Source organism: Chiloscyllium plagiosum, unplaced genomic scaffold, assembly GCF_037043375.1.
Source record: "Chiloscyllium plagiosum isolate Xiang-an unplaced genomic scaffold, Cpla_swu_hap1 HiC_scaffold_23, whole genome shotgun sequence".
Taxonomy (NCBI): Eukaryota; Metazoa; Chordata; class Chondrichthyes; order Orectolobiformes; family Hemiscylliidae; genus Chiloscyllium; species Chiloscyllium plagiosum.
In genome coordinates this window covers 28,582,147-28,596,589 of record NW_028270161.1, presented here as the reverse complement: position 1 = coordinate 28,596,589, position 14,443 = coordinate 28,582,147, and the positions used below count along the sequence as shown (strand labels likewise).

The 14,443-nt window shown below is 42.0% G+C and overlaps 1 protein-coding gene across 1 annotated transcript; it reads left to right on the top strand.

The window, feature by feature from the left end:
* Window positions 1-6,976: 6,976 nt before the first annotated feature.
* tmem60 (transmembrane protein 60) lies at window positions 6,977-11,659 on the top strand. Its single transcript, XM_087999514.1, has one exon. It carries the CDS (start codon window positions 7,357-7,359, stop codon window positions 7,753-7,755), a length of 399 nt encoding a protein of 132 aa, XP_087855640.1. The 5' UTR covers window positions 6,977-7,356; the 3' UTR covers window positions 7,756-11,659.
* The last annotated feature ends 2,784 nt before the right edge of the window (window positions 11,660-14,443 follow it).

Genomic DNA, 14,443 nt, shown 5'->3' with positions numbered 1-14,443 from the left:
TGAAGGGCTTTTGCCTGAAATGTCGATTTTACTGCTCCTCGGATGCTGGCTAAACTGCTGTGATTTTCTAGCACCACTAATCCAGAATCTGGTTTCCAGCATCTGCAGTCATTGTTTTTACCTACAGAATCAACAGTGTTTAATTTCAGACTCTTAATCAGAATTTCTGCCTATAGGGTCCCAATGCACTGTCAGCACCCGCCTTCCCCTCCTGCTAGTTAGGTTGGAACTTTGGGGTCTTGGGATTTATGCTCACTACTCAGTTTTGAAGTACAAATGGCTGTTCTGGCTTTCTGTACCTGGAGCTTGGATGAAGACTTCAGCTGCACAGGTTCTTCTGTTTCGTTAAGTCCACTGGTGTGTTAAAGTGCATATTCGATCTATCTGGTAAGTACCTAGTTTTCTTGACTTTTGCTGGTTTGGTGAGCTCAGGTTGTGTCTGAGGACTTGTGGTATTGGCCAAGTCAGGTGTTGCTTCAGGTTTGAGGTCTTTAGTTCTGATGGTCATGGTTGGTTGTTGAGGTTCTTGCTACTGGTGTTCTCGATTCGGAATAGGTGCGTGCTCAGAAGCTCTTGTTCAGATTGCTCGGTTGGCTTCCCCCTCTCAGATGTATTTTGTTCTGATGAGGCCTTTGGTTCTGTTCCCTGTTCTCAGTTCGGCCTCTGTGGTCCTTGGTTATGAAGCTGCTTGTGGGGAAGCCTGTGGGGCAATTGTTCATGCAGCCGCTCATTGTTGAAAAAGGCTCTCCTCGGGTGAGAGTGGGGTTAACAGTTATACTTACTATGGGCCCTGTTATCTCTGCTCAAATAGAAGGGCCCAGCAATCACTTCCCCAGCTTCCCGCAGAGTTCTAGGGCACACCTGATCAGATTTTGGGGATTTAGCAACCTTTATGCGTTTTATGACATCCAACACCTTCTCCTCTGTAATATGGATATTTTTCAAGATGTCACCATCTATTTTCCCACATTCTGTATCTTCCATGTCTTCCTCCACATTAAAATCTGATGCAAAACACTCATTTTGTATGTGCCCCGTGGTTCCGCAAATAGGCTGCCTTGTTGATCTTTGAGGGGTTCTATTCTCTCCCTAGTTACCTTTTTGTTTTTAATGCATTTATAAAGTCCCTTTGGATTCTCCTTAACCCTATTTGTCAAGCTATCTCATGTCCCCTTTTTGCCCACCTGATTTCCCTCTTGTACTGCCTTTATATTTTTCTAAGGATCAACTTGATCTTCGCTGTCTATACCTGACATATGATTCCTTTTTTTTTTACCAAAACCTCAACTTTTCTAGTCATCCAGTATTCCCTACACCTACCAGCCTTGCCTTTCACCCGAACAGGAACATACTGTCTCTGGACTCTTGTTATCTCATTTTTGAAGGCTTCCCATTTTCCAGCCATTCCTTTACCTACGAACATCCGCACCCAATCAACTTTTGAAAGTTCTTGCCCAGTACCATCAAAATTGGCCTTCCTCCTTTTTAGAACTTTAACTTTCAGATTCTGTTTATCGTTTTCCTCACTATTTTAAAACTAATAGAATTATGGTCGCTGGCCCCAAAGTGCTCCCCCACTGACATCTCAGTCACTTGCCCTGCCTTATTTCCCAAGGATAGGTCAAGTTTTGCACCTTCTCTAGTAGGTACATCGACATCCTGAATCAGAAAATCTTCTTATACACGCTTAACAAATTCCGCTCTATCTAAACCCTTAACACTATGGCAATCCCAGTTTATGTTTGGAAAGTTAAAATCCTCTACCATAACCACCTTATTATTCTTACAGATAACTGAGATCTCCTCGCAAATTTGCTTCTCAATTTCCTGCTGACTATCGGGGGGTCTATAATACAATCCCAATAAGGTGATCATCCCGTTTTTATTTCTGAGTTCCACCCAAATAACTTCCCTGGATGTATTCCCTGGAATACCCTCCCTAAATACAGCTGAAATGTTGGCCTCATCAAAAACACCACTCCCCCTCCCCTATTGCCCCTTTTTCTATCCTTCCTATAGCATTTGTATCCTGGAACATTAAGCTGCCAGTCTTGTCCATCCCTGAGCCACATCTCTGTAATTGCTATGATATCCCAGTCCCATGTTCCTCACCATGTCCTGAGTTCATCTGTCTTCTCTCTTAGGCCTCTTGCATTGAAGTAAATGCAGTTTAATTTATCAGTCTTACCTCGTCCTCTGCTTTGTTCCTGCCTGTCCTAACTGCTTGATTTGCTCCTTTTCCCAAGTGTACCAGTCTCAGAGACTGGTCTCTTTCCTCACTATCTCCCTGCCCACTGCCCCCCACTTCTCCACCTCAACTTACTGGTTTAAATCCTCCTGAGCAGCTCTCAAAAATCTCCCTGCCAGTATATTAGTCCCTTTCCAATTCAGGTGTAATCCATCCTTCTCATACAGGTCACTTCTACCCCAGAAGAGATTCCAATGATTGAAAAATTTGATTCCTACTCCCATACACTAGCTCCTCAGCCATGCATTCATCTGCTCTGTCCTCTTATTCCTAACCTCATGAGCACATGGCACTGGGAGTAATCCAGATATTACTACCCTTGAGGACCTCCTTTTTAAATTCCTGTCTAAATTCCTATATTCTCCCTTCATAATCTCATCCTTTTTCCATCCTATGTCATTAGTTTCAATGTGTACAATGATCTCCTGCTGGCCCCTCACTCCCCTTTGAGAATATTCTGCACTCTCTCCGAGATAGCCTTGATCCTGGTACCAGGGAGGCAACACACAATTCTGATTTCTTGCAGTTAGCTACAGAAACGTCTGTTTGTGCCTCTGACTAGAGAGTCCCCATCATAATTATTTGCATGTAATGTGATGTACCCTTCATTACATTAGAGCCAGTCTCAGTACCAGAAACCTGACTGTTTGTGCTGCATCAACCTCCACATTTTCCAAAACAGCATACTTGTTTGAGATGGAGATAGCCACAGGAGACTTCTGCACTAGCTGCTCTCTTGCCTACCGTTCCTGGCGATAACCCATCTACCTGATTGCATCTGCAGTTTTTGTCCCTTCCTATAACTGCCATCCACCAACCCCAGCTGCTGTAAATTCCTCATAGCTTCTAACTGCCGCTCCAATCAATCCAAGATATCTGATAGAATTTGCAAGCAAACACACTAACTGCAGTCATAATCATCAGTAACATGCAAATTCTCCCTAATCTCCCATATCCAACAGGAAGGGCATACCACTCTACCAAAAGCCATCTTTGCACCTTAACAATTTATAGATAATAGTAGTCTTACTGCTCTAAAACATACTGCTGCAGGCTAACTTAGTTAGAGACAGATGTCAATAAAACATATAACCAAAAACAACCCACTCTATTCACTATTTAAAAAAAGGATAGCAAGTTTACAGTTTAAAACCATGCACTTTTCTGGTCCTGTGCCGTGAGCTCTCCCACACAGGTTCCTCCAAGGTCAGCTGTGAATTTCACTGTTTGTTAATTTTTCCTAGATATACTCCAGTGTCCAGAAACACTTGAACTCAAAAAGCAAAGGTGCAAGCTGTGCAGGTTTCTTTTTCTCTTTCTTTCTCTCTCTCTCACTCTCACTGACCAGGTGGTCCCTACCTTTGTTCTCGTCCTTTTTGAAGTATGGTTGATTTGATTATTTTTCCCCAAAGTTCCAAAACAATTCAACAGTTATAGAACAGTAATTACTGCTCCTGGAATTCAAGGAAATCATCTCCAACACCTAAAATACCTCAAAACACGAGCAGCTCTTACAGCCACAATTTTTTTCCCATCCTCATCTTGGATTACCCAGAATTCTTGAGTGGCTTGAAGACCACCTCTGGTATCTCTTTCCCAGAAACCCACCTTTTACCATATATGATTCTCTACAATAACTAGGATCAATAATGTTATGTGTAATGGACCTTAACTTCTGATTTACCTGATTAAGTGAATGGATTTTGAGAGAATTACAAATGAACTACAGATTTTCACATGATCTATATTTGAAACATTGCGGATGGTGGTATATCACCGAATTTAGAAAGATAGTGACACTTAGAAACTGGTTAGAAGCAACTCTTTCATACAGAATCTAGAAAACATTGTTCTTCAAAAACTTGAACAGCAGTGCAAGTTTCACTGTCAATACCTATTAATGTCACCACATTAATATCAACTGAGTACGTGATAGTTACATAAGACCATAAGATATGGTAGTAGAATTAGGACATTGAGCTCACTGAATTTGCCATTCAATCATAGCTGATATGTTTCTCAAGCCCATTCTCCTGCCTTTTCCCATAATCCTTGATCCTCTTACTAATCAAAACCACCCATTTCTATTTAAAGACACTCAATAACTTGGTCTGAACAGCCCTCTGCAGCAATGAGTTCCACAGAGTCACCACCCTCTGGCTGAAGAAACGACTCCTCACCTCAGTTCTAAAGGGGCATCCTTTCACCCTGAGGCTATGCCCTGTGTACTAATCTCTTCTATTAGTGGAAACATTTTCTCCACATTCACTTTGTCAAGGCCTCTCAGTATCCTGTAAGTTACAATCAGATCCCCGCCCCCCCCATCCTTCTAATCTCCAAGTACAGACCCAGAGTCTTCAACTACTCCTCATATGACAAGCCCTTCATCCCCAGGATCATTCTTGTATGCCTCCTCTACATAAATTTCATTAGATATTGGGCCCAAATTGCTCACGATATTCCAAATTTACACAATACACAAAAATGGTAGATGAAAGATGTTCATGTGATCATAACTATGCACTAGAATTGGTTTATAATTGCTCTCAGTAGAGGATTTCTCAAGATTATTTTTAACCCAACTGTTTGAGGATTCTGGATGTAAATTTGCTCACTGATCTGGAAGATTCATTTTCAGACAGCTACACACCCCTGAACACTATGGGACAATTTAGCTTGGCCAATTCGCCCAAACCTGCACCATTTTGTGCTGTGGGATGAAACTGGAGCACCCGGAGGAAACCCACGCAGCCATGGGGGAGAACATGCAAACGCCATACAGTAATCCTGAGGATGGAATTGAATCCGGATCCCTGGTGCCATGAGGCAGTAGTGCTAACCACTAAGCCACCATGGGTGATGGGGTGTGGGTTGCAGTTCAGCAGAAAACAAAAAAGCCCACTGACTCTCCCACTGCATCCACTGTCAGAACAGGCAGGAGACTTAGTCCTGGGGGAGCATCACTGGCGGAATCCAATTGTTGGGAGTGCTGGTGGCCCTCCTGGTGCTTGTTCAGGCTGCAGGACATCGTAAGCCTCTGCCCACACTCAGGGCAGGCAAATGGCCTTTCCCCGGTGTGAACCCGCTGGTGGGTCAGCAGGGTGGAAGAGACAGCAAAGCCCTTCCCACATGAGGCAGGCGAACGGCCTCTCCCTGGCGTGTACCCACTGGTGTATCAGCAGGTGGGAAGCCTGGGTAAAGCCCTTCCCACACTCAGGGCAGCTAAAGGACCTTTCCCCTGTGTGGACCCGCCAGTGCTTCAGCAGGCCGAAGGAGCAGGTAAAGCCCTTCCTGCACACAGGGCAGGTGAATGGCCTCTCGCCGGTATTGACCCGCTGATGGGCCAGCAGGTCAGAGGAATCGCTGAAGGCCTTCCCACACTCGGGGCAGCTGAAGGGCCTCTCCGGTGGGGGCACCTACCTGTGCCTCAGCCGGGCGGAGGAATCGTTGAAGGCCTTCCCACACTCAGGACAGGAGAATGGCCTCTCCCCAATGTGACTGCGCCAATGGGTCTCCAGGGCAGGTGGGACACGGATGCCTTTCCCGCAGTCGCCACACTTCCATGGTTTCTCCATGGGATGGGATTCCTCAGGTTTCTCCATGGTTTTGTTGATAGAGTTCCAGTTGGAATGCCATACTTCTAGGAATTCTCATGCATTTCTCTGTTTGGCTTGAACTAGGATTGATGTGTTGTCCCAGTCGAAGTGATGTCCTTCCTCATCTATATGTAAGGATACTAGTGAGAGTGGGTCATGTTGTTTTGTGATTAGTTGATGTTCATGTATCCTGGTGGCTAGTTTTCTGCCTGTTCATCCAATTTAATGTTTGTTACAAGTTCTCGCACGGTATTTTGTAAATGATACTAGTTTTGCTTGTCTCTTTGAAGTCTTTCAAGTTCACTAGCTGCTGTTTTAGTGTGTTGGTGGGTTTATGGGCTACTATATGCCAAGAGGTCTGAGTAGTCTGGCAGTAATTTCTGAGATGTCTTTGATGTAAGGGAGAGTGGCTAGTGTTTCTGGGCGCATTTTGTCTGCTTATTTGGGTTTGTTGAGGATCTTTAAATCTTTTTTTCTTCTCAATGAAAGCTAATTGGTTGTGATGGAAAGAAAATACTCAGTTATGTTGCTTAGAGGCAATATTATTGAATAGAACACACTAAACGGACTAGTTTGTTTTGCTTTATCCATCTTCCTTGCTCATTGGTAAATGTCCAGTGCCTTATAAGAACCCCATTCCTTGCAACTACCCAAGCTCTTCCACTTGATGGAATACATCGCCTCGCCTAACGATTCTACCACAATATCAATGCCAAGCTGTTACCACATTAACTTAACCAGCCAGATAATCCTAAACCGGTAAATTAATTTCCCTAAATTCTTAACGATGTATTCCAAAAGTTACCTTACTTACAGCTTAGATTAAAATTAGTTTAATTTTAAGAACATTGATGTTATGTCAGCCCTCCATAAAATTGCACTGTAAGTAAAATTCTTGAAATTTATTATTGACAAGTAATTACAAGTAAACCATCCATATAAAACGGCGTATATCCAGTAAGCGCACAACGTTAGAAAGGCCTCCGATTATCGTTCCCGGAAGTGTACCATATGGCTGATTGACAGTATTATATCGCAATTGGAAACAGAATATATTCGAAAAAATATTTTAAACCACCAATCGCGCACGCCTTGGGCGTGACTCTGCGTGAGACAAAGGCTACATGTTGTTTTCGCTTTAGTCGAAAGGGAAAGGAAAGCTCGGGTGCTGCAAGGAGTCTGTGAAAGAATATGAGCTGCAGCTTCGCCTGTCGTTCGTAGTCTTGTTAACCCGAATCCGATTCATATTTGACATCTTTGTAACGATGGCCAAGCGGTGATTTTTTTTTTAGTCTACATTCGGATGTTACGAAGTCGATGTTATTAGGCAAAGTATCATGAAGAATAAAATGGAGAAACCGCCGTGCAAATGTAATTGAGAGCGGCTGGCACTGACGTAAGAGACTGTTTATGTAAAATATGAAATGAAACTTGGACAACAGTATCGTAACATTTATTGAAACATCGAGCAGACATTCAAAAGGCGGGCAGTATTTCCTGCAGCTGTTTTAAATGAGAATGTCATTAGCACAGAGGGTTTTAATGACTTGGCTCTTTACCCTGCTCTTCTTAATTGTGTTGGTCTTGAAATTGGACGATAAAGCTCCTTGGAACTGGATCCTCATATTCATCCCGCTCTGGATTTTTGATACCATTTTATTAATGATGTCGATCGTAAAGATTATAGGGAGATGCAAATCGGGCTATGACAGGAACAATAATAATCTCAAGAAAGAGATCTGGTATTTCTGCGCTATGCTGCTTAAACTAAGTTTTCTGTTGGCACTGAGCGCCAGACTGGAACATTTCTCACAAATGAAACTCACTTTCGTTTTTATACCACTCTGGCTCTTGCTCATTGGAGCAGTTGGTGATCTAGTCTATAATATGTATTCTATGAGACAAGACTAGTGGACAGTTTGTAGGCTCTGGTTGTGACCCTAATTATTGCCCCAGCATCAGTAGTTGATGCGGGACTCCACATAAATATACCGAAAAACTTATTGGACAGTGTATTACAATTGTTTTTAAATTTAAGTGTCCCGCTCTGTAAATGTCACAATTTGCGGCTGCTTTCATCGAGCTTTGTGAAGTTATCATGTATAATCACGTAAAAATCAGAAATGGATGTAGTCATATCACGAGTTTGTTCAAGCAAAGTATACAATTGGCAATATTCAAAACCTTTCTTACGTTTTGATAATTACACTAACATGGGAACAGCCCTTTTTCTGTATGAAAAGTTTGTGGTTAATGCTTTAATTTTTTTATTTATAAAGCACAAATTCAGAAAATAGCCTTATTTCTAACTAATTTATATATCACAATTTGCTCAATTCGAGGATAATTGTAATGAATTGACCTATTGCATATCTACTAGTAGTATTTGGTAAAGGCTGCAGCACTGAGTTGAAGCACATTCAAAACATAGTTTATTAAGCAAGCAGTTGATGACAGGATTGCAATATTTTAAAATCCGCACAAAATCCAAATAATGCACATATCTTTTCCAGTCACTTGCTGTATTAAATGTCAACAATATGCAAGGTTTTTTTCTTTACACTATGGGCATATTTCCAAAACAAAACGTGGACTGTGAAAGATACAGTAAATGAGTAACAATGTGGTAAGTGCCCTTTCCTGTAAGGCAGGAGGTCTAGGTTCAAGTGCCACTTGTGTCAGTGGTATATAACAACATCTCTGAACAGGCTGATTAGAAAATATCAGCAATTGTAGCAGTGCTCACCTTAACCACTTAGGAATAGGGTAGGTAAAGGTCAGGGATACAAATGCTCCCTATCATACACCCCCAACCCCACCCACAATTTGGGAAGGAACCTGTTATAGATTCCATTTAACACCCAACTCAAAAGTTGCCTTTGTCTTAAGAAAACCATAGGGCTGCTCTCAGTGAGAGAGAGAGACAACTGGTGGGGAATTTAACCTGAAATTCACCACACTTTAGACAAGGTCAAGAAAGTAGGCTCTTTATGGAGGCTTCAACCAGTCCCATTCTACAAGATCATCCTGATAGAAGGGTGTGTATCAGGGTTATTGTTCTAGGCAGAACATTGCAGGAACCATCAACACAAATGCTAAAAATACAAGGGGATGGGTGACAAATTCACTCAAGAAAATACCCCTCTCGGACAGCTAGTTAGGGCAAATTACCCCGACCAGTGGGAGGACAAAGTGTGATTTGCAATTGTTATTTTTCTGGAATGTCAACCCCCACCCCCTCACAACCATCTCCACATCATTTTCTGCCCTCCTCCACAGTTTCCACTGTCAGACTGAAAGGTATATTTTCTACATTTCCCCATCTCTGTAGATTGAACAGCACTGGACCATGGTGGTGTCTATACTCTATGAGCCTTCTCCCACTGTGCTTCATCTAACCAGCATAACTTTCGATTCTTCTTTTATGTAGCTATCATTTGGCTCAACCTTTCTGTCAATGAACTCGACATTCTCTCCACTCTTAAGGCACACAATTTGAGGTTAACATAGAGGGAATGTTGAGCTCTCAGAAATACAATTTTTCAGATGAAATGTTGAAACGTGGCACCATGTCTGGTTAGGTGAATGTAGGTAATATTTGACAAAGAATGGGGAAATTTCCCAGTGTTCTGGCCATTATTTGGCCTCGAACAACAGCTCAGAAAACAGATTACAAGTTCTCTGATAATTATTACATTGCTGTTTGTGGAGTGATGCTGAGCTCAAATTAGCTAACTGGTTTTTAAAACTTAATTCAATAAGTACATAAGAGCAAAATGTGGAATCTGAACCTATTTTCTATTATGTATGTATTTAGAATTAGATTAAGATGGTTGGATGAAACGTTCCTTCCACTCTGATTTAGCAAACAGAATGCTGGAGAAACGCAGCAGATCTAGCAGCACCTGAGAAAGAAAAAGTTACTGTTGAATGCAGAACTGAAAGGTGCTGGAATTTTTAAAAAATGTTCTGGCAGAGACTGAGTTTCTCCAGCTTCAACACTAGTTTCAAAAAGTTTGGCATAGATTAGATTACAGTGTGGAAACAGGCCCTTCGGCCCAACAAGTCCACACCGACCCGCCGAAGCGAAACCCACCCATACCCCTACATCTACCTCTTACCCAACACTACGGGCAATTTAGTATGGCCAATTCACCTGACCCTGCACATCTTTGGACTGTGGGAGGAAACCGGAGCACCCGGAGGAAACCCACGCAGACACGTGGAGAACGTGCAAACTCCACACAGTCAGTCGCCTGAGGCGGGAATTGAACCCGGGTCTCTGGCGCTGTGAGGCAGCAGTGCTAACCACTGTGCCGCCCACACGGTGGCACAGTGGTAGATGTTGAATGGTCATGAAAATCTGTATATAAATGTTATTCTTTGCAGTTATTATTTTTGGGCCTTAATGGAAGCCCCCACATACTTCTATCTTATTAAACTTCATAGTTTTTAAACAAACTTCTATTGTTCTTTTTCTTTCTTCATAAGAAATACTGAACATGCTAGTGCTGTTTTCTGTTAAGTACTGGGTATATTCTCTTAGCAACTAACCTAATCCAAAACAATGCTATCTTATTCCAATCCATTCCTGCTCATCCATCACCCTCTTCCTTGCTTGTCTAGAATTTCACCTAGTCCATCAGTATCTAAACTCGAATCTTCCCTTATTGTTCAAATTCCTTTATGAAATTCCCCATTTTCTAAGTTCCTACAGCCCCACAAATTCACCCAGCACCCCATTTATTTGTTCCTCTGATTCTGCCTTGTGTATTATCCTTTCGCTTCTCCCAGCCCAGCCAGCCATTATTGATGTTCATTCACAATGAATCCGGCTACATCGCATCGCTGATCTTGAGTGTAAAGGGTCATGGTAAGAGAGATCAGAGTTCCGCAATGGTGAGAGGTTCTTGCAGCTGCAAAGCATTGTTCTTTTTTTTCAATTATTGGGCAAATTTGTACAAGTTGTTGAAGATTAGGTACTAAGTAACATCCCTAAAGTATTATTTGAACAAGCACTTGGATCTTGGATCTGTAACTTGAGTTCTGTAGAAAGATGGGATTAGAAAGGGCATCTGGGTGTCTTTGGGACAGTATGAACAAGATGGATGGATGGTAGGGGGGGAAGAATGCCCCCATCATTGCCATATCTTTTCTATGGTTCATAAAACATGCCAGAGGGGATACTGGCGAAGAGAATGGTCATCAGAAAATAGCAAGCAGTAGAAATTAGTCAGCTTTACTTCAACGAGATCCTTGCGTTCTTTGTTGCATAAAGACCGGATTGTCAACCATTCTTTGGAAAGTTGCAAGAAAAAGATAGGCACTGAAGACAAGAACATTCCTCCGAGATCAAATAGGATTCTTCTAATTTTCTAATATACATTTAAAATTGGATCCTGATGGGTGGGTGAAACCTTCTTTCCACTCTGATTTAGGATAATTAGTTTAATTAAAAGCACACCACCATAACAAATGAACTGTCGATATTCCAAAATTAATTTGGAGATCAGTTTAATAGTGTTAATCTCTCTCATGCTACTGTACGTAAAGACATTAAATCACCGATGATGTAACACGAAAGGCTGTTCTCAGCATTGACTCAGCTACTGCATTTGGTTTCAGTATTATCTCCAATTAAATTCTTTTATACAATTGACACTTGCACTGTGTGTTAAGGAAGAACATCTCTCATAGACAAATTTCAGATCTAAAAATCCAAGATGATTCTTATCTCCCAAATATTTTAAGTTTCAGATGGTGCATGAAGGAGATGCAGAAGAGGGTTTAAAAAAGTGCATATACACAACATTAATTTACTGTGTAGTTATTTAATAAATTATTCATTAGCTGGAATACAACTCTGCTAGAGATTTACACGAAACCCCTTATAACCTTTCAGCCCACAGTATCGACTTTTTGCCGTTCTCATCATTGGTCTCTAAGCAATCACAGTATAATGGTAGAAAGCCTGGCTTTGAGAGGAAAATGTCAACATTTGCTATCCTCCAGGAAGACTGGAGGATAGCAAATGTCCCCTTGTTCAAGAAGAGGAGTAGACACACATCGGATAGTTATAAACCAGTGAGCTTTACTTGGGTTATGGGTAAAGTGTTGGAAAAGGTTAGAAGAGATAGGATTTGTAATCATCGAGAGGAAAAAGTTGAATAGGGATAATCGAGTTTTGTGAAGGGTAGGTTGTGCCTCTCAAACCTTATTGAGTTCTTGGAGATAGTGACCAAACAGATGGATGAAGGTAAGGAGGTTGATGTAGCATATATGGATTTCAGTAAGGCTTTCTTTAAGGTGCCCTATAGTAGGCTACTGCACAAAATAAAAGTGTGGGAATTGAGGGTGATTTAACGATTTGGATCATGAATTGGCTAGCTGAAAAGAGGTGGTGGTTGATGGGAAATGTTCATCCTGGAATTCAGTTACTAGTGGTGTACTGCAAGGATTCTGGATTAGTGATGCTGGAAGAGCACAGCAGTTCAGGCAGCATCCAAGGAGCAGTAAAATCAACGTTTCGGGCAAAAGCCTTTCATCAGGAATAAAGGCAGAGAGCCTGAAGCATGGAGAGATAAGCTAGAGGAGGGTGGGGTTGGGGAGAAAGTAGCATAGAGTACAATAGGTGAGTGGGGGAGGGGATGAAGGTGATAGGTCGGGGGGAGTGGATAGGTGGAAAAGAAGATAGGCAGGTAGGACAAGTCATGGGGACAGTGCTGAGCTGGAAGTTTGGAACTGGGGTGAGGTGGGGGAAGGGGAAATGAGGAAACTGTTGAAGTCCACATTGATGCCCTGGGGTTGAAGTGTTCCGAGGCGGAAGATTAGGCGTTTCATCCTCCAGGTGTCTGGCGGTGAGGTAGCGACGGTGAAGGAGGCCCAGGACCTCCATGTCCTCGGCAGAGTGAGAGGGGATCTGTTTTGTGGCCACTGCTGTTTGCCCTTTTTCATAAATTACCTCTAAGGGCATAGAAAGATGTGTTAGTAAATTTGCAGATGACATGAAGGTCAGTAGAGTTGTGGACAATGTTGAAGGATGATGTGGGTTACAGAGGGATATAGATAAGCTGCAGAGCTGGGCTGAGAGGTGGCAAATGGAGTTTAAAGTGGAGAAGTGTGAGGTGATTCACTTTGGAAGGAGCAACAGAAATAAAGAATGAATACTGGGCTAATGGTAAGATTCTTGGTAGCATAGATGAGCAGAGAGATCTGCGTCCATGTACATAGATCCGCGAAAGTTGCCACTCAGGTTGACAGGGTTGTCAAGGTGGCATATAGTTTGTTAGCTTTCATTGATAGAGGGATCGAGTTTCGGAGCCAGAAGGTCATGCTGCAGCTCTACAAAACTCTGGTGCGGTCGCACTTGGAATATTACGTGCAGTTCTGGTCACTGTAGGAAGGATGTGGAAGCTTTGGAAAGGGTGCAGAAGAGATTTATTAGAATGTTACCTGGTATGGAGAGAAGGTCTTACAAGGAACTTGAGGCTATTTTCTTTAGAGAGAAGGTGGAGAGGTGACTTACTGAGATAACTGCAACATAAGAGAGTTAGATAGACTGGACAGTGAGAACCTTTTTCCTCGGACAGTGATGGCTAGCACGAGGGAACATAGCTTTAAATTGAGGAGTGATAGATATAGGACAAATGTCAGAGGTAGTTTCTTTACTCAGCAATAGGGGCATGGAATGCCCTGCCTGCAACAGCAATAGACTTGCTAACTTTAAGGGCATTTAAATGGTCATCGGATAAACATATGGATGAAAATGGAATAGTGTAGGTTAGATCGGCTTCAGATTGGTTCAACAGGTCGGCGCAACATCGAGGGCTGAAGGGCCTGTACTGCGCTGTCATGTTCTATGTAGAATGCCAGAACATACTAAGCCAATGGCCCTTGTAGAAATTTCTCGTGATTAAAGGATGACCAAATTTAGCTATGATGTCCCAGTGGTAAAATACTCACCATTTGTAATTCACAAAGAAATACTACGTTGTTCAGATAGAGGGTAGATGTGCAACTGTAGTTCGACAGGAATTGTGCCTTAAAGAGAGGATAAGTGAAGAACAAGTGGACAAGGTGAAAACATAACTATATAAAAGACAAATTAATGAACAGAAGAACTTCACAGAACGACATTTGGTGGGGAACAAATTTCAAAATGCTCATTTGAACTTATAGAAGTTGTTTTCTCCTTGCACCGTTGAGTCTCAAAGTATCAGCCACTTGGTCCAGATTACAATGTGCAAACTTTGGCTGCAAGTTATAATCAAACTGTTAATATGGAAAACATTAGTGTTGTGTACAAACCACACTTCATTTATGTAACTCATTAATTACAATATAGGTCCAGAAACAAGTTCATTTTTCTTTCTTCAATACAATTGTAGTACTCTTAAGTACTGGCTTAGCTGAGATGAACTGACTTAATACAACAGTAATGAATTGCTCCATCTTTTCTCTTCCTGCTTGATCACCCCACAATTCTTCCCATAAAGTGCAATAAATCTTAACATGCATATTAATAGAACATTGTAAGCAATGGAGATTTGGATGTGGAAATACCATGATGTTACAGGAAGAATGGTCATCTGATTTGGTG